This window comes from Rutilus rutilus (assembly GCF_951802725.1).
Source record: "Rutilus rutilus genome assembly, chromosome: 9".
In the NCBI taxonomy this organism is placed as follows: Eukaryota; Metazoa; Chordata; class Actinopteri; order Cypriniformes; family Leuciscidae; genus Rutilus; species Rutilus rutilus.
In genome coordinates, this window is record NC_140223.1 from 2,543,943 (window position 1) to 2,563,355 (window position 19,413).

A 19,413-nucleotide genomic window follows, 5' to 3' on the forward strand; every position below is an offset into this window, starting at 1 on the left:
ACGAAATAAAAGTAAAATACCAATAAATCACGTTACTGGTACGTCGTGTGTTAGCTGAGAAGGATTTGCATGCAGGGATGATTTTCATTCTATTCACCAGGAGCAGTTTCCATGTTTCATTAACAGTTCTTGTTAATATTGTGTATTCACCATGGTAACTGTCGTTTCAATATTAACCCCAAAATGCCACTTTATTTTCACTTTGTGTTATTTTTTACATTTTTTAATGACTCTGGTGGCTCATACCAATATTAACAAAAGCTAGTTTGGGACTGCTATTTAATAGCTTTAGCATCTATGCCTAATGTTTATTTCTTAGTAGTCTTTACTATTAGTCATATTCTTACAATTTATGTGTATGTTAAGTAAAGGGGGTACAGTGTGTGTGTTCACAATTTTTAAGTAAACATGTATAATAATATGTCTATATATATATATATATTCAATGTAAATTGTGATAATCGTAATTAATAATCGCAATTACAATTTCAAGGGAATAATCGGCAATTATGATTTTTGTCATAATCGTGCAGCCCTAATATATATATATACTGTATATATATATATATATATATATATATATATATATACTTTTTAACCACAAATGCCTGTCTTGTACCATCTCTGAGATGCACCATGTATTACGTCATTACGTTGGAAAGGTCACAACATTTTTTTTAAATAAATTAAAACAAAGATGTCGGACGATTTTGAAGTTGGAGGAGAAAATGAGATGGAGTTTTTCACCCTTCCCTACCTTTTTGAACCGGAGTACAAAGACAAATAACTTAGATAGATGATGTGACGCGTGACCTTTCCCACGTGATGACGCAATACGTGGCGCATCTCAGAGATGGTACACGATGGGCATTTGTGGTTAAAAAGTATATAATTGATTTTTTTTTGTGTGTGAAAATAACCGATTGTTTCGCTAGATAAGACCCTTATTTCTCGACTGGGATCGTGTCGAGACTTTGAAGCTGCATTGAGACAGACATTTGAACCTTCAAACCGTTGGTTGCCATTGAAGTCCATTAACCTTTATGGGGCAAGAAACCATATTTAGTCACTTCCTCACACATTCAAAATGCCCTCCCCCTGCCTCCATTTGGAGTTGTAGAGTCATGTGGTTTTCTCTCAGTCAATCATGGGAGATCAAGCTATTTGACAGATATTGACATCAAGGCATCTGACCAATCAGCAGTGGCTTGGAGCACCTCAAACACAGCCATCTTGCAGAAATCATAAATATTGCTTTTTTGAACCTGGCTTCTCCCACGGCTATAGTAATAACATCATAACTAAACATGGCAAGTTGATGTAACTCACAAATTATTTGGTTGAATAGTTGTGTTAAAGATTAAGATTGTTGTGATTTGCATAGCATTTGTAAAAATTAGCTTAATGTTTGGCTGAAAACTAAATGGACCATATTTGATCATATGCCCCCTTCACCTAAGACTAGCAAGTGTCCATTTTTAGACATATGCCTTATGAATGTATGTTTTTTTATTATAGTTAAATGGCACGCACACACAAATAAAAACAGGGACACTCTTAGGTATCCAAATGTTTTGGCTCAGGGGGACAGCTGTGGTCCCCCATGTGTGCACAGTCACACACTCACACTTACTGTTATTTAAAAATGTATGTAAAACAACTATTTATACAATAATAATTCAATTAAAAAGCCCTTGTAGCAGCTGCCACAGCTTATTTGTGTCAACTGCATATTTTATTTGCAGAAAAAGACACAGATTTACCACCGCTTGATTTTTTTAATATATCTTAACAGCTTTTCCCAGGCATCACTTTGCAAAATCTGAAAGGGATGGTTCGGAGTAATTTCAACTTAGGGTCCTTTGCACCATGACCTCGAAGTCAAACACCCCCCCAGAAGCTTTTTTTTCCCTTGGTCGAACATTATTACAGTTAGAACTTATTTCGAGATATCAGCCGAATGGCTTAGTGCAGGCGCTAATGGATCCAAGGTTGTATCTCGTAAATTTCCCCACTAATAATGCCCGTGATGGTATCAAACTTCTACAGTCGTACAATTAGATTCTGTACTCATAAAATGAGGCATTGAGAAGTTTGTGAGAACAACAGGAGTTTATTTAAATAACACTATATAATTCTTTATGGGGCAATTTATACGGTAATTTCTTTTACCCTAGACAGGCAAGTGCTCATATATGGTGACTTCATTGACCTTGATTTGCAATGCAAAGATGAAAAATATATTTTTTTTTTTTTTTTTTTTAATGTCCTGTAACATCCCCCATTAGCTTTTTGAGGTTGAAATTTAGAATTTCCAAATATTTCAATGAGTGCCCTATAAAGGGTTAAATGGAGAAAAATCCTGGAATATTTTCCTCAAAAACCTTAATTTCTTTTCGACTGAAGAAAGAAAGAAATGGATATCTTGGATGACATCGGGGTGAGTAAATTATCAGCAAAAAATTTTTTGAAGGTGAACTAATCCTTTAATGTAATAATAGTTATATTTCCCTGCATTTTATTCCATTTTAATTATACTTTTTGAATTCATAGTGACAGTTTCATGTGAGAGTCATGTATGAGCTTACCACAGTTTCTCCAGTTTACAGTGAGGATTCTCCAGTACAGCAGAGAACAGCTTCACTCCTGAGTCTCCTAGTTTATTCACAGACAGATACAGTTTTCTCAGGTGAGAGGGGTTTGATCTCAGAGCTGAAGCCAGAGCAGCCCAACCTTCATCTGTGACACCACAATCAACCAACCTGTAGAGAACAATGACACACTCTTCACTCTCTCAAATCAAAACAGAAATCTTTGTTTTTCTTAATTGTGTTTATAGTTTGTGCAATATAAATTTTTTAAAACAATGAAGTCTAAATATGTATGTATTAACATTTAATTTAAATTAAAATTAATATACAAAAGCCTAAATATAAATGTTTATATACATACATTATAAATGCATATATTTGAAAATAAATTTCTAAAATTAAAACGGTTAATTAGATCACAAAATCAGGTCAGATAGGTGGAGGGTTTAAAAGCTGAAGTTTGACTCATATTTTCTGTTAAAGGAGAACTCCGGTCAATTTTAACATTGAGCTCATTTTTTTGTAAATTTGGAGTGCTGTCAGTACAGAGAACAACGACAAAAATCGGAGTTGCCTACACCATGTTATCCAATAAAAGTTATGTTAATTCAGCCAGCGCACATACCTGTATTTACATCCTGTTTTCGGTCGAAGTCCAAAGTAGTCGATTGTCGAGTTCACGCGCGTGATCATAGGTAACTAAACCTATGCGCGTGAACTCGACAATCGACTACTTTGGACTTCGACCGAAAACAGGATGTAAATACAGGTATGTGCGCTGGCTGAATTAACATAACTTTTATTGATATCTTTCACATCTACTGCAGTCAGATTCACCCGTGTTCACTCTGAAGGAATCACTCACATGGCTGGTGCACTTGTAATGACACATGAAGGATGTTAAGAGGCTAAAAGCAGGTTTAAAACTTGCCCCACTGAAGTCAAGAGGGTGCAAATTTTAAAAAGAGGATAACACGGTGTAGGCAACACCGATTTTTGTCGTTGTTCTCTGTACTGACAGCACTCCAAATTTACCAAAAAATTAGCTCAATGTTAAAATTGACCGGAGTTCTCCTTTAAACCGTTAATTTATAATGTTTAAGTAAGAAATGTTATAATGTTTTAACAGTGATGCTTGTTCTCAGTGTTACTTACCAAGCTGATCTAGTTGCTGTAACCACAGGCAGCAGCTTCTGAAGAACTTCATCTGCTGAGTTTTGTGTGACACTAATTGAAAATAAAAAATAAATAAGTTAATTATTAATGCTAACAATAATAAAAATAAATAATTAATATCATAAGTAAATAATACATTATACCTTTGGAAATACCCTCAAATATTTTGTTTAATTAAACACTGCTTTATTTAATAATTTACTTTGTTTTATTGTCACAGGAAATGACGCACACGAAATGTGAATCATTGTCCATCATTTTGCGAGAAACTGATGATAAAGAAAATTTTTGATGAGACATTAATCTAATTTATTTTCTTAATACTTCTCTTGTGGCCCATAGTGAACATTGAAAAAAAAAAAAAAAAAAGGGTTTACGCTTACTTTCACTTTTGACGGAAAGGGTGGAATGACTAATTAACACTAATTAACGGCAGAAAGGGAAGTGGAGGCGAGATATTTTTAACCAAGTGGAAAGAGGACACGTCACCTGGCTATGTCTTTTGACATGTGAGTGAAGTTAGTGGTTACCGTGTGGAGTGGACGATGTCCTGTGTTGTCTGAACTGAGGCAACCTGCATATACTGTCTGATGCGACTTGGAGTCTGGTGATTCCATAGCGACGCACCTCAAAGACCGGCTGTTGTTAGTGAGCGGTTCACTCAATGAACCCAACAAGGTGCTAACTTCCCTCCGGGAGCCTGGCGAGGTCTTAGCACACTCACTCTCCCTTTGCGATTCCGTCCGCCAAAATTGGTCAGTGTGTTCGACGCACAATCTCACACTATACTCATTCACACGTTATCAGACACACACACACACGCATTTCATTCACATCCACACATTTGTTTACTGCTTATCCATGCTTTTTGATTGAAGTTGAATGCATTATCGTTGATCTTTGATATATTTGCATTTTGTTTGGTTTTTCACCCGCGATATGTGTATTCAATATGTTTTTTTGCTCTTTCTCTTTTTATGTAATGAAAAGTTTGGCGTGAATATGGACACTCGAATCTGCCAGTGTGGACGTTCAGTTAGAGTGTCACCAGTATTATCCAAATTTCACTGAAGCATCGTTATGTGATTGTGTGATTATTGATATTGAACTGTTATGTTGAGAACTATACTTGTTTTTTTTTCTCTTTCTAAGTCAGTAACTTTTTTCTTTTTGAATGATGTGATAAACATTAAGTAATAAATTCCAGTTAAATTGAATCCTATTTTGAATTTATTTTTTTTTGTGTGTGGTTTTCTTTGCTATCCTGGGTTGTTTGTTTTTTGTCAGTTTTTATAAAACTGTCTGGCGCCCGAAGTTTTTGTAAAATAAATTATTTAAATTGAGGGAAGCCACCACCACTGTTACACGCTTGTAGCCCAATTTTTGTGATTGCGCAGACGGTGCGCACACAATGGTCAAATGAGTTTACTTTGAAAGGCTCGCGCACTCAACTGGAAAATTAAGTTACACGGGTCCTTCTGAGGTTTGTAGACTCGAGTCTTCAGCATTAAATACTAGAACGAGACGCCCTAGTAAGTGTGCATGGCTACGTCACGCACATTCCCGCCCCACTGTCACGGCACAAAAATACTATTAAAACTTAATTTCTGAACATTACTTTCTACTAAATATCTTTATATTAACTGGCTTTTTTATTAATTCAATACAGTGAATGACAGCCGTCTGTGTCTCTCAGTGTCTTACATTATTGTCAGTTTAGTGTTCAGTGATTAATTTTCACAGAAACAAAATATTACATGTATGCCTTCATCTCCGAATACATTATTTGTGCCTTACATTTCATAATGAACTCAGATAAACTCAGTGCCGACCGATTTTCCATCAGTTCTTTTACATTAATTGGAATATGTGCAAATGATTGTGGGAGATTGAAGAACACGAAGGATATACTTGATGCATCCTTAAAAACGAGCTGAATTAAAGACACAAAATGAAGTCTGTCTTCAAAAGATCCTTCAAACTAAGACAGCCTTCAGAGGCGCTTGATGACGTGGCAGTCGAGATATGCAGCCTTACTAGGACACAGCCACGGTTTGAGAAACACCCGCAAATTATGTACAATATCCCAGAAATAAATCTGTGCCCCATGATTTAAACACCTCTGATCTCTTAGTTTCTCTTTGTTCTTAATGTTTTAGACTGTAAATATTGTACTCAGTGTTACTTACTGATCATTTCTTGCTCCAATTAAGCTGCTCAGGTTAAACTGCTGCAGTATCTCCTCTGAGGACAACAACACAAACACTAAAGCTGACCACTGAGACGAGGAGAGTTTCACATCACGTAATCCTCCACGGCTCATATGAGGTTCAGCTTCGTTCACTAGAGAAAGATCACCCAGTTCATTTAGACAGTGAAACAAATTGATGTATTTATCTGGAGAGGGATTCTCACTGATCTTTTCTTTAATATAGTCAACTGTTTTCTCATTGTTGTGAGAGCTGTTTGCTGTCTGTGTCTTTAGTTCTTGTAAGAGACTCTGATTAGACTTCACTGACAGACCCAGAAGGAAACGAAGGAAAAGGTCCAGATGCCCATTTTTACTGTCTAAAGCCTCATCCACAGCTCTCTGATGGAGATCAGATAGGGAAACTGTGTCTCCATTAGTTGGTTTGGTAATCTGGTCAAACACATTGATGTTATTGTTGATAAAGGAGAGATGCACATATAGAGCTGCTAGATGTTCCTGAATGCTCAGATGAACAAAGCAGAAGACTTTCCCCTGACACAAGCCCAACTCCTCTCTGAAGATCTGAGTGCACAATCCTGAGTAAACTGATGCTTCTGTCTCATCAATGCCACACTCGCTCAGGTCTTCCTCATAGAAGATCAGGTTGCCTTTCACAAGCTGCCGATAAGCCAGTTTCCCCAGTTTGACAATCATGTCTTCATCTTTCACTTTCTTCTCATAGTCCTTCTCATGTTTGATGTTGGTCTGAATGAGCAGGAAGTGTGTGTACATTTGAGTGAGAGTCTTGGGAATCTCTCCACTCTCTGCTTCACTCAACATCTTCTCTAGAACAGTGGCTGAGATCCAGCAGAACACTGGGATGTGACACATAATAAAGAGGCTCCTTGAGGACTTCAGGTGTGAGATGATCCTGTCGGCCAGACTCTGATCACTGATTCTCTTCCTGAAGTATTCCTCCTTCTGTGTGTCACTGAAGCCTCGTACCTCTGTCACTCGATGGACACACTCAGAGGGGACGAGATCTGCTGCTGCTGGTCTGGAGGTGATCCAGATGAGAGCAGAGGGAAGCAGATTCCCCACAATGAGGTTCGTCAGCAGCTCGTCCACTGAGGCTGATTCAATCACATCACACAACCTCACATCGCTCTGAAAATCCAGAGACAGACGACACTCATCCAGACCATCAAAGATGAACAACACTTTATACTCATCACTGGATATGTCCATTTCTTTTGTTTCAGGGAAAAAGCGATGAAGAAGATCTGAAAGACTGAGTGTTTTGTCCCTCATCAAGTTGAGCTCTCTGAAAGCAAGTGGAAATATGAGCTGGACTTCCTGATTCTCTTTCCCTTCAGCCCAGTCCAGGATGAACTTCTGCACAGAGAATGTTTTTCCAATGCCAGCGACTCCCTTTGTCAGCACAGTTCTGATGGGTTTGTCTTGTCCAGGTAAAGGTCTAAAGATGTCACTGCATTTGATCGGTGTGTCCTCTGTTTCTGTTCTCCTGGACTGTGTCTCAATCTGTCTCACCTCATGCTCATTATTGATCTCTCCACTTTCACTCACTGTGATGTAGAGATCTGTGTAGATCTCATTCAGGAGTGTTGGGTTTCCCTGCTTTGATATTCCCTCATACAAACACACAAACTTCTGTCTCAGATTTGATCTCAATGTGTTGAGGACTTCAGCAGGTTTAGAGTCATGGCTGTAAGATTAAAATACCACATTATTACACAAGTCAGAGAACTAAATAGCCATAAATTACAAAACTATTTATGGGACACAGAACATCATTAGGTTTCTAAAATATTTCAATTATTAATCATGTGTTTGAGTGATGTGTGATGTGCATTGCAACACCTAAAATTAAATAACAACAAAAAAAGTCCTGCATTTTACCTGAAACCAGGATACATGCTTTCATTAAAGTCTTGTGGTTGAATCACAGGCTTGTACACAAACTTAAACACTTCTGGCGGATCCATAGAGCAGTTACTCCTCATAGACACACAGCTGGACTCTGGTTTTGACCTCTTCTGCTGGACTGAACTGGTTTTAAAACTAAGTGAAAATAAAAGCATACAGACTTATAAATGTTGTGCACTTTTACAGGAATCTTCTGTCTTAGGAAAGACCAGGGAGTGTTGTAACACTTTTGCTTTAACGTCTGGAACTCAGTGGTGTTTTGCACTGTCTCAAACTTTAATAGTAATTATTTTGAGAAATGAACTCTTTTCAACGTCACAATGGAGGACGAAGACTCAATCGACTAAAAAGACCAATGTTTTGCTGACTTTTAAAGATAAACCACCTTACTGTACTCTTGTAACGGTGCTCTTGCTGTGAAACATCACTGTTCTGACCAGACACTGTGAAGCTTTCAACAAATCTGAACCAGCGGTCAGAAAAATCTGCTCAATTTTACACCTACTCCATTATATAAAGGTGGAAAACAATCTCAGCTTACACTTACTTGATGTCATTGCTAGTAATAGACTGACTGACTGAGATAAATTATGCATCTAATTCAAAAGTGTCATACTATAAACATAACTTTTAAAGAAATCATATACCTGAGATTAGGCCGTTTGTCTCCACTCTTAAAAACTTCTGGCGGATCCATAGAGCAGTTACTCTTCATAGACACACAGCTGGACTCTGGGTTTGAGCTCTTCTGCTGGACTGAACTGGTTTAAAAAAAAAAAAGAAGGAAAGACCAGGGTGTGTTGTAACACTTTTGGCTTTAACATTTGTAACTCAGTGGTGTTTTGGATTAGCTCAAACTTTGATTATAATTATTTTGAGAAATTAACTTGGTGGTTTGCAAATGTTAATCATGATTCAAAAAGTTTACCAAAGCAACTGAGAAAACCGGTAATATTAGGAATTAGGAACTCAAAACGAACAAATTGAAAACAACTATAGAATTATAGATTGATTCAATTTAGGTGAACATTTACGACTGTAAAGGTTCTTCCATAAAATTTTCAGGAGACATTCACAGAGTCAACAAAGTGTCTTTTTATTGACTGCAACACGTAGGTATTGATAAAAAAAATTATGCAGAAGAAATAGAGAGAAAAAAAACTGTAACTAATAAATGGGACAGAAGCACATTAGAGTTCTGGGTCTCAGATATTTCTCAAGGATCCATCACCAGAACTAATTCAGCCACAGAAAATGAAGCCCTTTAGCAATCCTGACCAAACCATATATATATCTCCTTTAAACACATTCAAATTAACAAACGACCCCAACACATATTGTCCCAAAAACTAAATTTCCCATAATTCCCAACTGAAGATATAAAGGACACCAGGAAATGCCACGCCCTTTAAATTCCAAGCCTTTGTTCCTTATTATAATTATCATCATTATTATCTATTATCATTATTGGCTTTGTCGCTCTTTGATCTTTAACGCGTGCATAAAGACAACATAGCACATCCAGTACAAATGTTCTGGGTAAATAATATTAAAGAAATAAACTAAATACATAGAAATTTATAAATAAGCAGACACAAAAAAATGAATCCCTTAAAGCAAACGAAATATCAATTTGTCATGCAAAAAATAAAAAGTGAAAACTAGAACCATTTAAATAAATTATTTGTTAAGTGTGGCCTTAGCCATCACAAGGACGATCACATGACTCTTTTCAAAGGCACAATGAAGGACGAAGGCTCTACCGACTTAAGAGACCAATGTTTTGCTGACCTTTAAAGATAAACCACCTTACTGTACTCTAGTAACAGTACTCTTGCTGTGAAACATCACTGTTCTGACCAGACACTGTGAAGATTTCAACAAATCTGAACCAGCGGTTAGAAAATCCACTCAATTTTACACCTACTCCATTATATAAAGGTGGAAACTTATATCATCATCTTACACTTACGTGATGTCATCGCTAGTATTAGACTGACTGAGATAAATGATGCATCTAATTCAAAAGTGTCATACTATAAGCACATCTTTTATCAAAATTATATACCTGAGATTAGGCTGTGTATCTCCACTCTTAAACACTTCTGGCGGATCCATAGAGCGCTTACTCTTCATAGACACACAGCTGGACTCTGGGTTTGAGCTCTTCTGCTGGACTGAACTGGAACAGAGTTTCAGTTTAATCCTTTAGATTACTGTGTTTGTTCTTTATGAGAGGAACCATATTAATATAATCTTAAATCACTTTGAGTAAACTTAAAGTATCTTTTTATTTAATATTTCATGTTAGTTAGTCAAAAACTGATATTTTACTGTAATGCAATACAATATTTAACAGTGTTTGTTGAAAGTACCTGCATCCTGGAGAAAAATCTTCCTCTCTGGATCCTTGTGAATCAGCCATGATGAAGATACAGGAGAATCTGATGAGTTTGATCTCCTCCACTGACTCTGAATGAACATTCACACACTAAATTAAATGATTAAACAACCTTCATAATTTAGTGTGGGAGAAAAAGGATCATGTGACTGTGTTAACTCAAACCCCCCCGATAAATGCGTCTCTATAGCACGCATTGGCCCTCATTTATCAAAAGTGCGTACACCAAATTTCCAGCGTACACCCAAAACCACGGTGACTTTGAGATTTATCAATATGGACATTGGCGTACGGCACGCTCAAATCCTACGCCAGCTCAGGAGGTGATGTACATGTACGCACGTTTTGAGTTAGTGCGGAAACAATTCCTAACACCACAAAACGCACTGACAAACTAAAAGATATATGATATATTATGACCCACTGTAAAAAAACAACAACATAGTAATTATAAACTTCAGTGTTTATTTTTGTGCAACATGGACTTCAATGTTTAATTTGTGTGACTTTACCAAAGCATTTGATTTGTAGGCATATGCATTCCTTCAGTTTGCGAGCCTGTGCGATTTACCTGACGTTTCAGGGTTAGGCCCGGCAGGTGTCGGACTGGGTTCAGTAATGAAAGGCTTTCAATGACCAAAAAATTATTCAGACTGACAAAATAATAAAAATGACATTCTTCTTCTTTTAAATAATAATAATAATAATAATAATAATACAAATAATAATAATAACGACATTCTTCTTCTAAATAACAATAAGCGTCATTGATAATAAAAATCATAATAATAAAAATCATAATAATAATAATAATAATATTACAAATTGTCATGCAATTATTAATGTGAATGAATGGTACTCCACATCACATCATCATCACTATTGTACACCCCAATACATGATACGAAATTAAATGCTAATTGTTTCAAAACACGTGCTGTAAAATAATGCATTGTGATAGGTCATTTGCTCATCCAACGTCGGAGAAGTTTCTCTTCTTTGCCGTCTTCCGTGTGTCCATGGCGTAAAATGAGGGCGTGGGGGAAGCGGAGACTTGAATATATAGGGGCGTGTTATTCTAATGACGATCGTTTTCAGCCGCGGCATTTATCAAGGTCAGGTATTGCGTACACCTGGATTTCAAAGGTACGCACAGCTTCATAAATCAGGCGGTGAGAGGAGTGTAAGCATAATCTTACGCCAACATATACGCCCGTTTCTACGCAAGAATGATAAATGAGGGCCAATGCGTGCAATAGAGACGCATTTTCATGAGATCAGGCTGGCCTATTCACAGACAAACGATTAAATAACTGAAACCAAGTAACGCTGATTGAACAGGTTCAGTCGGGTGAAAAAGAAAACAAATCGGTAACACTTTATATTACGACCCGCAAACAACTGCGTAAGTAAACCGAAATTACGGTGTACGTTTCTGTAATTATAGTGTACTTCCGTAGGTATAAGGGAAAAATATGTTAAGTTTCGGGTAATAAAGGGGTACAACCAGATATACAAGCAAATTATTTATAATGTAATTATTTTAAAACAGGTACCATATTCTGTTAATATATTCCAGGCAAAAATTGTACGTCTGTTGTATATAAAAGTTTTTATCACATTTCTGGCAAAATATGTTCTTGTGCAATGTAGTTACAGGGTAATTTTGACATCTGTGGGTTGTAAATTAAACTTATATGTATATGTAGGCTATATATATTGTTGTTGTACCCCTTTATTACCCAAAACTTAACATATTGTTCCCTTATAGGCCTACCTACACGGAGGTACACTATAATTACTAAACGTACACCGTAATTTCGGTTTACTTACGAAGTTCTTTGCAGGTTGTATATCTGGTGTTACCCCTTTATTACCCAAAACTAAATTATTGTTCCCTACCTACACGGAAGTAGGCTACTACACTATAATTACAGAAACGTACACCGTAATTTCGGTTTACTTACGCAGTTGTTTGCGGGTCGTAATATAAAGTGTTACCAACAAATCCCTACCCGCCAAACACAAAAGAAACATTGAAGTGAAAGAAACCCTTTAATATTTCATATCAAACAAACAATCACTTGAAATGTCAAATGCCAGAGATTCATATTAATATGAGGAAGTCACCACAAATAAACACTCACCTTGATCAAACTTTTACAAGATACAGGATCTCAAATCCTCCAGCTTTAACATCATAAATTCCTTCTTAAACGGCCCTGTCCCAAATGGCACACTTCATGTGCCCTTTCGGTCTTGTGGACTTACAATGGCTGCCGCGTGCGCGTGTCCGTTAAGTCCGTGAGACCGCCCCCATGTGGTCGATTTGCACCCTTGATGCGCACTTTTGCCGAACCCGCGCTGATGCGGACTCCGCAGCAGACTTCTTCCCGACAGTCAAAGCGGCATTACGTCACGAAATTGCGGACTCAGAGGAAGACCGCGAGTGCTTAGGGTTCCATTTGGGACAGGGCAAACGTTGATAAACACCTGCTCGGTTTTTTCCGTATAGTATACGTATTTTACCTGCTCAAAATGGCGTCAGGAGAACTTACTTTCACTTTCTATGTGTGACGAGAGAGAGAGAGAGAGAGAGAGAGACGCGCATTCACGAGAGCACCGCGACGCATGCGTATGAGAGCAGACTTTGTAAATAAAGTGGTAAATTGTGTTTTTTGCGCAAAAAAAGCACTCGCGTATTTTTCAGTTTGTTTTTATCTGTTAATTTATTTTTATATTTGGTCGTTCATTCAATTTTGTTTTTCTCTCTTCTCTTAAGAAGATATTCGTTTTCTTAACTATAGAAAGTTCCTATCATGTCCAAACTTTTGACACACTGTATATTTTCTGTCTTCTTATTCTGTTAGATTATATATAGCCTATATATATATATATACATACATATATACAGTATACATACATATATACATACATACATACATACAGTGAGGAAAATAAGTATTTGAACACCCTGCTATTTTGCAAGTTCTCCCACTTAGAAATCATGGAGGGGTCTAAAATTGTCATCGTAGGTGCATGTCCACTGTGAGAGACACATTTTTCAATATCTAAAAAAAAAAATCCAGAAATCACAATGTATGATTTTTTAACTATTTATTTGTATGATACAGCTGCAAATAAGATTAAGTTTAGAATAAGTATTTGACCACCTGATAAAATCAATGTTAATATTTTGTACAGTAGCCTTTGTTTGCAATTACAGAGGTCAAACGTTTCCTGTAGTTTTTCATCCGGTTTGCACTAGGGATGGGACGATACACTTAAACTCACGATACGATGCACCTCGATATGCCAGGGTCACGATACGATACGTCACGATACGATATCAAAAAAGAAAAAAAAAGAAAAAAATATTACTGTATAACAACAACTTATTTATTTTTGTTTCAGCTGCACACAGGGAAACACAAGGCCTAACTGGCCAAACACAAACAAGAACACTCCCTTAGTGCTGCTCTACAAGGCTGCTTTCGTTGCCTTGTACCTGTACTTGTGTAATGACAATAAAGTTGAATCTAATCTAATCTAATCTAATCCTAGGTTAAGTTATCTCAGGACTGGTTCTTCTTCAAAAAAACTAACATATCAACATGTTCTGGTGTAATCAGTGATCTTTGAGCAGACACAATGTCTCCTGCTGTGGAAAAGACACGCTCACTGGGCACTGACGTAGCAGGAATGCAAAGGTAGGCTTTGGCAAGGGGGGCAAGTATGGGGTAAGCATATGCATTAACTTTCCACCACTCAAGTGGACTACTGTTGAGTGGGATAGGAATCCCATTTCTGTAGAAGAGTATCTCCATTTCAATCCCTCTGCTGGACTGCACTGTCTCAACAACAGTAGTGTAGGAGCTCCCAAGGAGATCTTCTAATGCTGTCTTTTTTGGTGGGGGAGGCTGTGTCACGTCCTGCATCTGCCTTTCTCCTTCCACTGGCTCTTCCTGGCTCTGCTCTGCTCCCTGTGCTGCCTCAACCATGACCCTGGCCTGCTCTGCTGCTGCCCCTGATGTTGAAGCACTGGCCCTAGTGGTTCTTTCATCTATGTCACTGCTGGTCTGAAAAAATTAAAATAAAACTAGCTCAAACATTTCTGTCTTTCAATCCTTCACTCCCTCCCTCTCTCACAGACACACGCACACAGAGACTCTCTCTCTCTCTCTCTCTCTCTCTCTCTCTCTCTCTCTCTCTCTCTCTCATCGACAAAAAAACAATATGAGAAATAAGTTTTCGGGCTCTGGCCTACACATACAGAGTTACACACACGCGCAGGGCACCTCATTTTTTTTTCAATAAAAGTTAGCCTACCTGGTTGCGCTGCTCATGAAGTGCTGAAGCTTTTTCACGTATTCGGGCATAGACGGACTCGCGTTGTTCATCATTCAGATGGGACAGGCTTCGGAATCGTGGGTCAAGCGCAGTGCACTCCTGCAGCATGTCATTACAGTCCCCAGAGTACCGGTCCGAGATGTCGAGTAGAATAGCGCTTTTCATGTTGGCGATGGTCTTTGTGTCATTTTCGTCTGGTGACATGCTTTGCTCGATCATGAACTTCAGTGGCATTATCAGTGAAACAGTGGGCTCTTTTTCATCACAGACAACTGTTGTGGCTGTCTTCAGTGGCTTAAGCAGTTTCACTATGTCCTCGACATCTGATATATCAGTGTTATCCAGAGTGTCAATTTCTCTCGCATTCCTTCGGATTCCTGGGCAGCTCAGCGCTGCTGAGACAGCTGCTTGTTGCTCCAGGTAGCGCGCCAGCATGTCGTATGTGCTATTCCACCTGGTCGGGACATCGGAGATGAGTTTATGCCGAGGCAGCTCTAACTGGGTTTGCTTATTGGTCAGGACGGCGGTGGCCGTGGTGCTCTTGTGAAAGAATGTAGTTATTCTTCGCACACGACCAAGAAGGCGCGCGACGCGGGATACAGCCAAGCCTCGCTTACTGGCCAGATTCACAACATGCGCTAAGCACTTGATGTGAGGGTGGAGACCGCTCTCTCTCACAGCAATGTCCATGTTGCTCGCGTTGTCTGTGACACAAGCAATGGTTGTTTGTGGCCTCGTTAGCTCCCACTCACTCACCCACGCATTTCTCAACACGTGAGCTATGTTAACACCAGTATGACTTTCACTTAGCTCACGAGTTTGCAACACAAAGCTTTTTCTCTCCCATTTTTCGTTGATGACTTCTGCCGTGATGGTTATATAACTCTGTGTTGCACGCGAGGTCCAGCCGTCGGTGGTCAGGGCGACACAGTCGGCATTTTTTAGATACTCTTTCACGCTTTGTTTGGTTTCATTGTAAATTTCCGGGATTACCTTCTCTGAAAAATGTCCTCGACATGGCATCTTAAACTTGGGCTCCAGCACATTGAACATTTGGATGAATTTTCTGTTCTCTACCATGTTAAATGGAGCCATATAGTCCGCTATGAATTCGCCAATGAGCCTGGTTATCTGTTTTGCACGCGGACTTGACGGAGGTAGAGTTGGTGTCAGCGCTTGTTTCATGGTCAGCTGTCCCTTCGGTAGGCTCGTTTTCTCCGGGGCCGTCTTCACATTTTTATGGTGACGTTGAAGGTGGTGGTTCATGTTTGATGTGTTGGATGTGGTGTACGGAATGACAGCATGGCATAGCTTACACACAGTCTTAGTCTTGTCAGTTACTCTATTGCCGTCTTTGTCTTTTTTAATGAGAAAGCCAAAATACTGCCAGACATATGACTTGTATCCAGGCGGAGCGTCCTCAATTTCGACCTCATTTGACTCCATGGTCGGTTGTTTTGGGGCAAGGCAGTTGGTGCTAATGCTAATATTTGTTAGCTCGCTGTAGACTGCAGTGTTGTTGTTGCAACTTGCAACATGCGCTGTCTTGACGTGACGACGTACCGCACCGTTCCCCGGATATAATTTTTTTTTTCATTTAGTTTTACCCTGCTTGATCAGCAGATGGTGCTGCCAGCCTGCCACCATATATACATACACACACATATAATACACTAAATTATTTATATACTACGCAAATCATGCAGCAGTGCCATCTATCTTTATTTCGCGATCCATTTTTTTCAACCTCGATGCGTTTCGTCACGTTTTGTATCGCGATATTTTGTCAAACGATATTTCGTCCCATCCCTAGTTTGCACACACTGCAGGAGGGATTTTGGCCCACTCCTCCACACAGATCTTCTCTAGATCAGTCAGGTTTCTGGGCTGTCGCTGAGAAACACGGAGTTTGAGCTCCCTCCAAAGATTCTCTATTGGGTTTAGGTCTGGAGACTGGCTAGGCCACGCCAGAACCTTGATATGCTTCTTACAGAGCCACTCCTTGGTTATCCTGGCTGTGTGCTTCGGGTCATTGTCATGTTGGAAGACCTAGCCTCGACCCATCTTCAATGCTCTAACTGAGGGAAGGAGGTTGTTCCCCAAAATCTCGCAATACATGGCACCGGTCATCCTCTCCTTAATACAGTGCAGTCGCCCTGTCCCATGTGCAGAAAAACACCCCCAAAGCATGATGCTACCACCCCCATGCTTCACAGTAGGGATGGTGTTCTTGGGATGGTACTCATCATTCTTCTTCCTCCAAACACGTTTAGTGGAATTATGACCAAAAAGTTCTATTTTGGTCTCATCTGACCACATGACTTTCTCCCATGACTCCTCTGGATCATCCAAATGGTCATTGGCAAACTTAAGACGGGCCTTGACATGTGCTGGTTTAAGCAGGGGAACCTTCCGTGCCATGCATGATTTCAAACCATGACGTCTTAGTGTATTACCAACAGTAACCTTGGAAACGGTGGTCCCAGCTCTTTTCAGGTCATTGACCAGCTCCTCCCATGTAGTTCTGGGCTGATTTCTCACCTTTCTTAGGATCATTGAGACCCCACGAGGTGAGATCTTGCATGGAGCCCCAGTCCGAGGGAGATTGACAGTCATGTTTAGCTTCTTCCATTTTCTAATGATTGCTCCAACAGTGGACCTTTTTTCACCAAGCTGCTTGGCAATTTCCCCGTAGCCCTTTCCAGCCTTGTGGAGGTGTACAATTTTGTCTCTAGTGTCTTTGGACAGCTCTTTGGTCTTGGCCATGTTAGTAGTTGGATTCTTACTGATTGTATGGGGTGGACAGGTGTCTTTATGCAGCTAACGACCTCTAACAGGTGCATCTAATTTAGGATAATAAATGGAGAGAAGGTGGACATTTTAAAGGCAGACTAACAGGTCTTTGAGGGTCAGAATTCTAGCTGATAGACAGGTGTTCAAATACTTATTTGCAGCTGTATCATACAAATAAATAGTTAAAAAATCATATATTGTGATTTCTGGATTTTTTTTTTTAGATTATGTCTCTCACAGTGGACATGCACCTACGATGACAATTTCAGACCCCTCCATGATTTCCAAGTGGGAGAACTTGCAAAATAGCAGGGTGTTCAAATACTTATTTTCCTCACTGTATATATATATGTCTGTTTTAATTACCTCAAATGTCTTTGGTTACAATGTCATTGGACGCCTGTCCTTGACTTCAGACATGAGACATCACTTAATTTATTTTATTTATTTATATTAATGTGTAATGTGATTTAATGCATTGATAATATAGAATAGATTCTTATCAAATACTTTATTAACAGGAAGTCTTACTAGTGATTGCATTGTGTTGTTAAGAGATATTTGGGTCAATGACAAATAAGATTTTCAAGAAGGAAAAAAAAATATTTTAAGCAAAACAGTTTTAAAATGCATTTTTATGTCCAAAAAAATGTATGGTGTTGATTTATATTGGTTTTACAGCATTTTAGGCAGCATTAATTCATTATTAAACAAGATTTCTGATTTTACCACCCAGAAAATGTCAGGTGGTGCGACCATATATTAATTTAAAATAATATACATTTAATGTACTTAGCATTACTGAGACTTGTAAATATGAATCATTGTAGTGTCTAAAATGCATATCACATGGTAAATTCCCTTTCTATTTCTTTATTTATTGCCCTTTTATTCCAAATCATATAAACGGCTGCTTTTCTGTGTGTTCAAACACCCATTTTTCCATAAGGACTTTTTATGTTTTGTTTTTAACTGTAAAAATAATTTGTATACGTTATATTAAGGTTTACAGTTATATTTCTTACTTCATTTTGCAATTGCAGTGGGAATTGATACATTTAAATGTAAATTTGCTGGTTGCACCACCTGACAATGACCGGTCGCACCACCTGACGTTGTGATCAATAATGACTGATATTCACAAAATAAAAAGAAAGATATGTCAATGAATTTTGTTCAGGTTTCAATTGGCTTTTTTATTTTAATATCTCAATTTTATATATAATTTAAAAATTTTAATCTCAATCATATAATTAAATTTCATTAACAAGAAAGTGCAAAACAATAATGCATGTTATGAAGAACATTAGCTTCTTTAAAAATATAACTTTGAAACCTCAAGGAACACATTTAATACATGCAAACATATTTTATATTAAATAGTGAATTAGTGCAAATATTGGGCCCAGAAACATTAATGGCAGAATTCAATCTGCTCTTGCAGAAAACTGCTCATGCAATTAGATGCAATTAGATTCAGTAGTAACAGTAAGTCAAGAAAAAAAAAACCCATTAAGATGTAAACAAGCTTACTAATTGCAATGTACAACATACCTATCTCTATAAAAGATACATGGTTTCAGACCCCTTCTATTTTAATTAAATGAAAATATATGGGACATATAGGTGAAACTCAAAAAAATTGAGTATCGTGCAAAAGTTAATTTATTTCAGTAATTCAAGTTAAAAGGTGAATCTAATATATTATATAGACTCATTACATGAAAAGTGAGATATTTCAAGCTATGAAAACCTTTTCACAATATTCTAATTTTGAATTTGGGGTTTTCTTAAGCTGTAACCCATAATTATCAAAATTATAACAAATAAAGGCTTGAAATATCTTGCTTTGCATGTAATGAGTCTATAAAATATATTAGTTTCACCTTTTAACTTGAATTACTGAAATAAATTAACTTCTGCATGATATTAAATTTTTTGGAGTTTCACCTGTACTATATCAT

The 19,413-nt window shown here is 38.0% G+C and overlaps 2 protein-coding genes across 2 annotated transcripts in view; both read right to left on the reverse strand.

The window, feature by feature from the left end:
* LOC311297726 (NLR family CARD domain-containing protein 3-like) overlaps positions 1-12,480 on the reverse strand; it is a 105,332-nt gene extending 92,852 nt beyond the window's left edge. Inside the window, exons 1-8 of the mRNA XM_084420146.1 lie at positions 12,454-12,480; positions 10,281-10,375; positions 9,974-10,087; positions 8,553-8,666; positions 7,879-8,040; positions 5,957-7,684; positions 3,747-3,818; positions 2,589-2,762 (exon numbers count right to left, since the gene is read on the reverse strand). Of these exons, the coding sequence (XP_084276272.1) occupies positions 2,589-2,762; positions 3,747-3,818; positions 5,957-7,684; positions 7,879-8,040; positions 8,553-8,666; positions 9,974-10,087; positions 10,281-10,330 (2,414 nt within the window). The 5' untranslated portion in view covers positions 10,331-10,375; positions 12,454-12,480. The remainder of the gene's footprint in view (positions 1-2,588; positions 2,763-3,746; positions 3,819-5,956; positions 7,685-7,878; positions 8,041-8,552; positions 8,667-9,973; positions 10,088-10,280; positions 10,376-12,453) is intronic.
* Positions 12,481-13,881: 1,401 nt separating this feature from the next.
* LOC311296896 (E3 SUMO-protein ligase ZBED1-like) lies at positions 13,882-16,102 on the reverse strand (the record flags this gene model as incomplete). Its single annotated transcript, XM_084418880.1, has 2 exons — positions 13,882-14,385; positions 14,636-16,102. 2 exons carry the CDS (start codon positions 16,100-16,102, stop codon positions 13,882-13,884), a joined length of 1,971 nt encoding a protein of 656 aa, XP_084275006.1.
* Between the last annotated feature and the right edge of the window lie 3,311 nt (positions 16,103-19,413).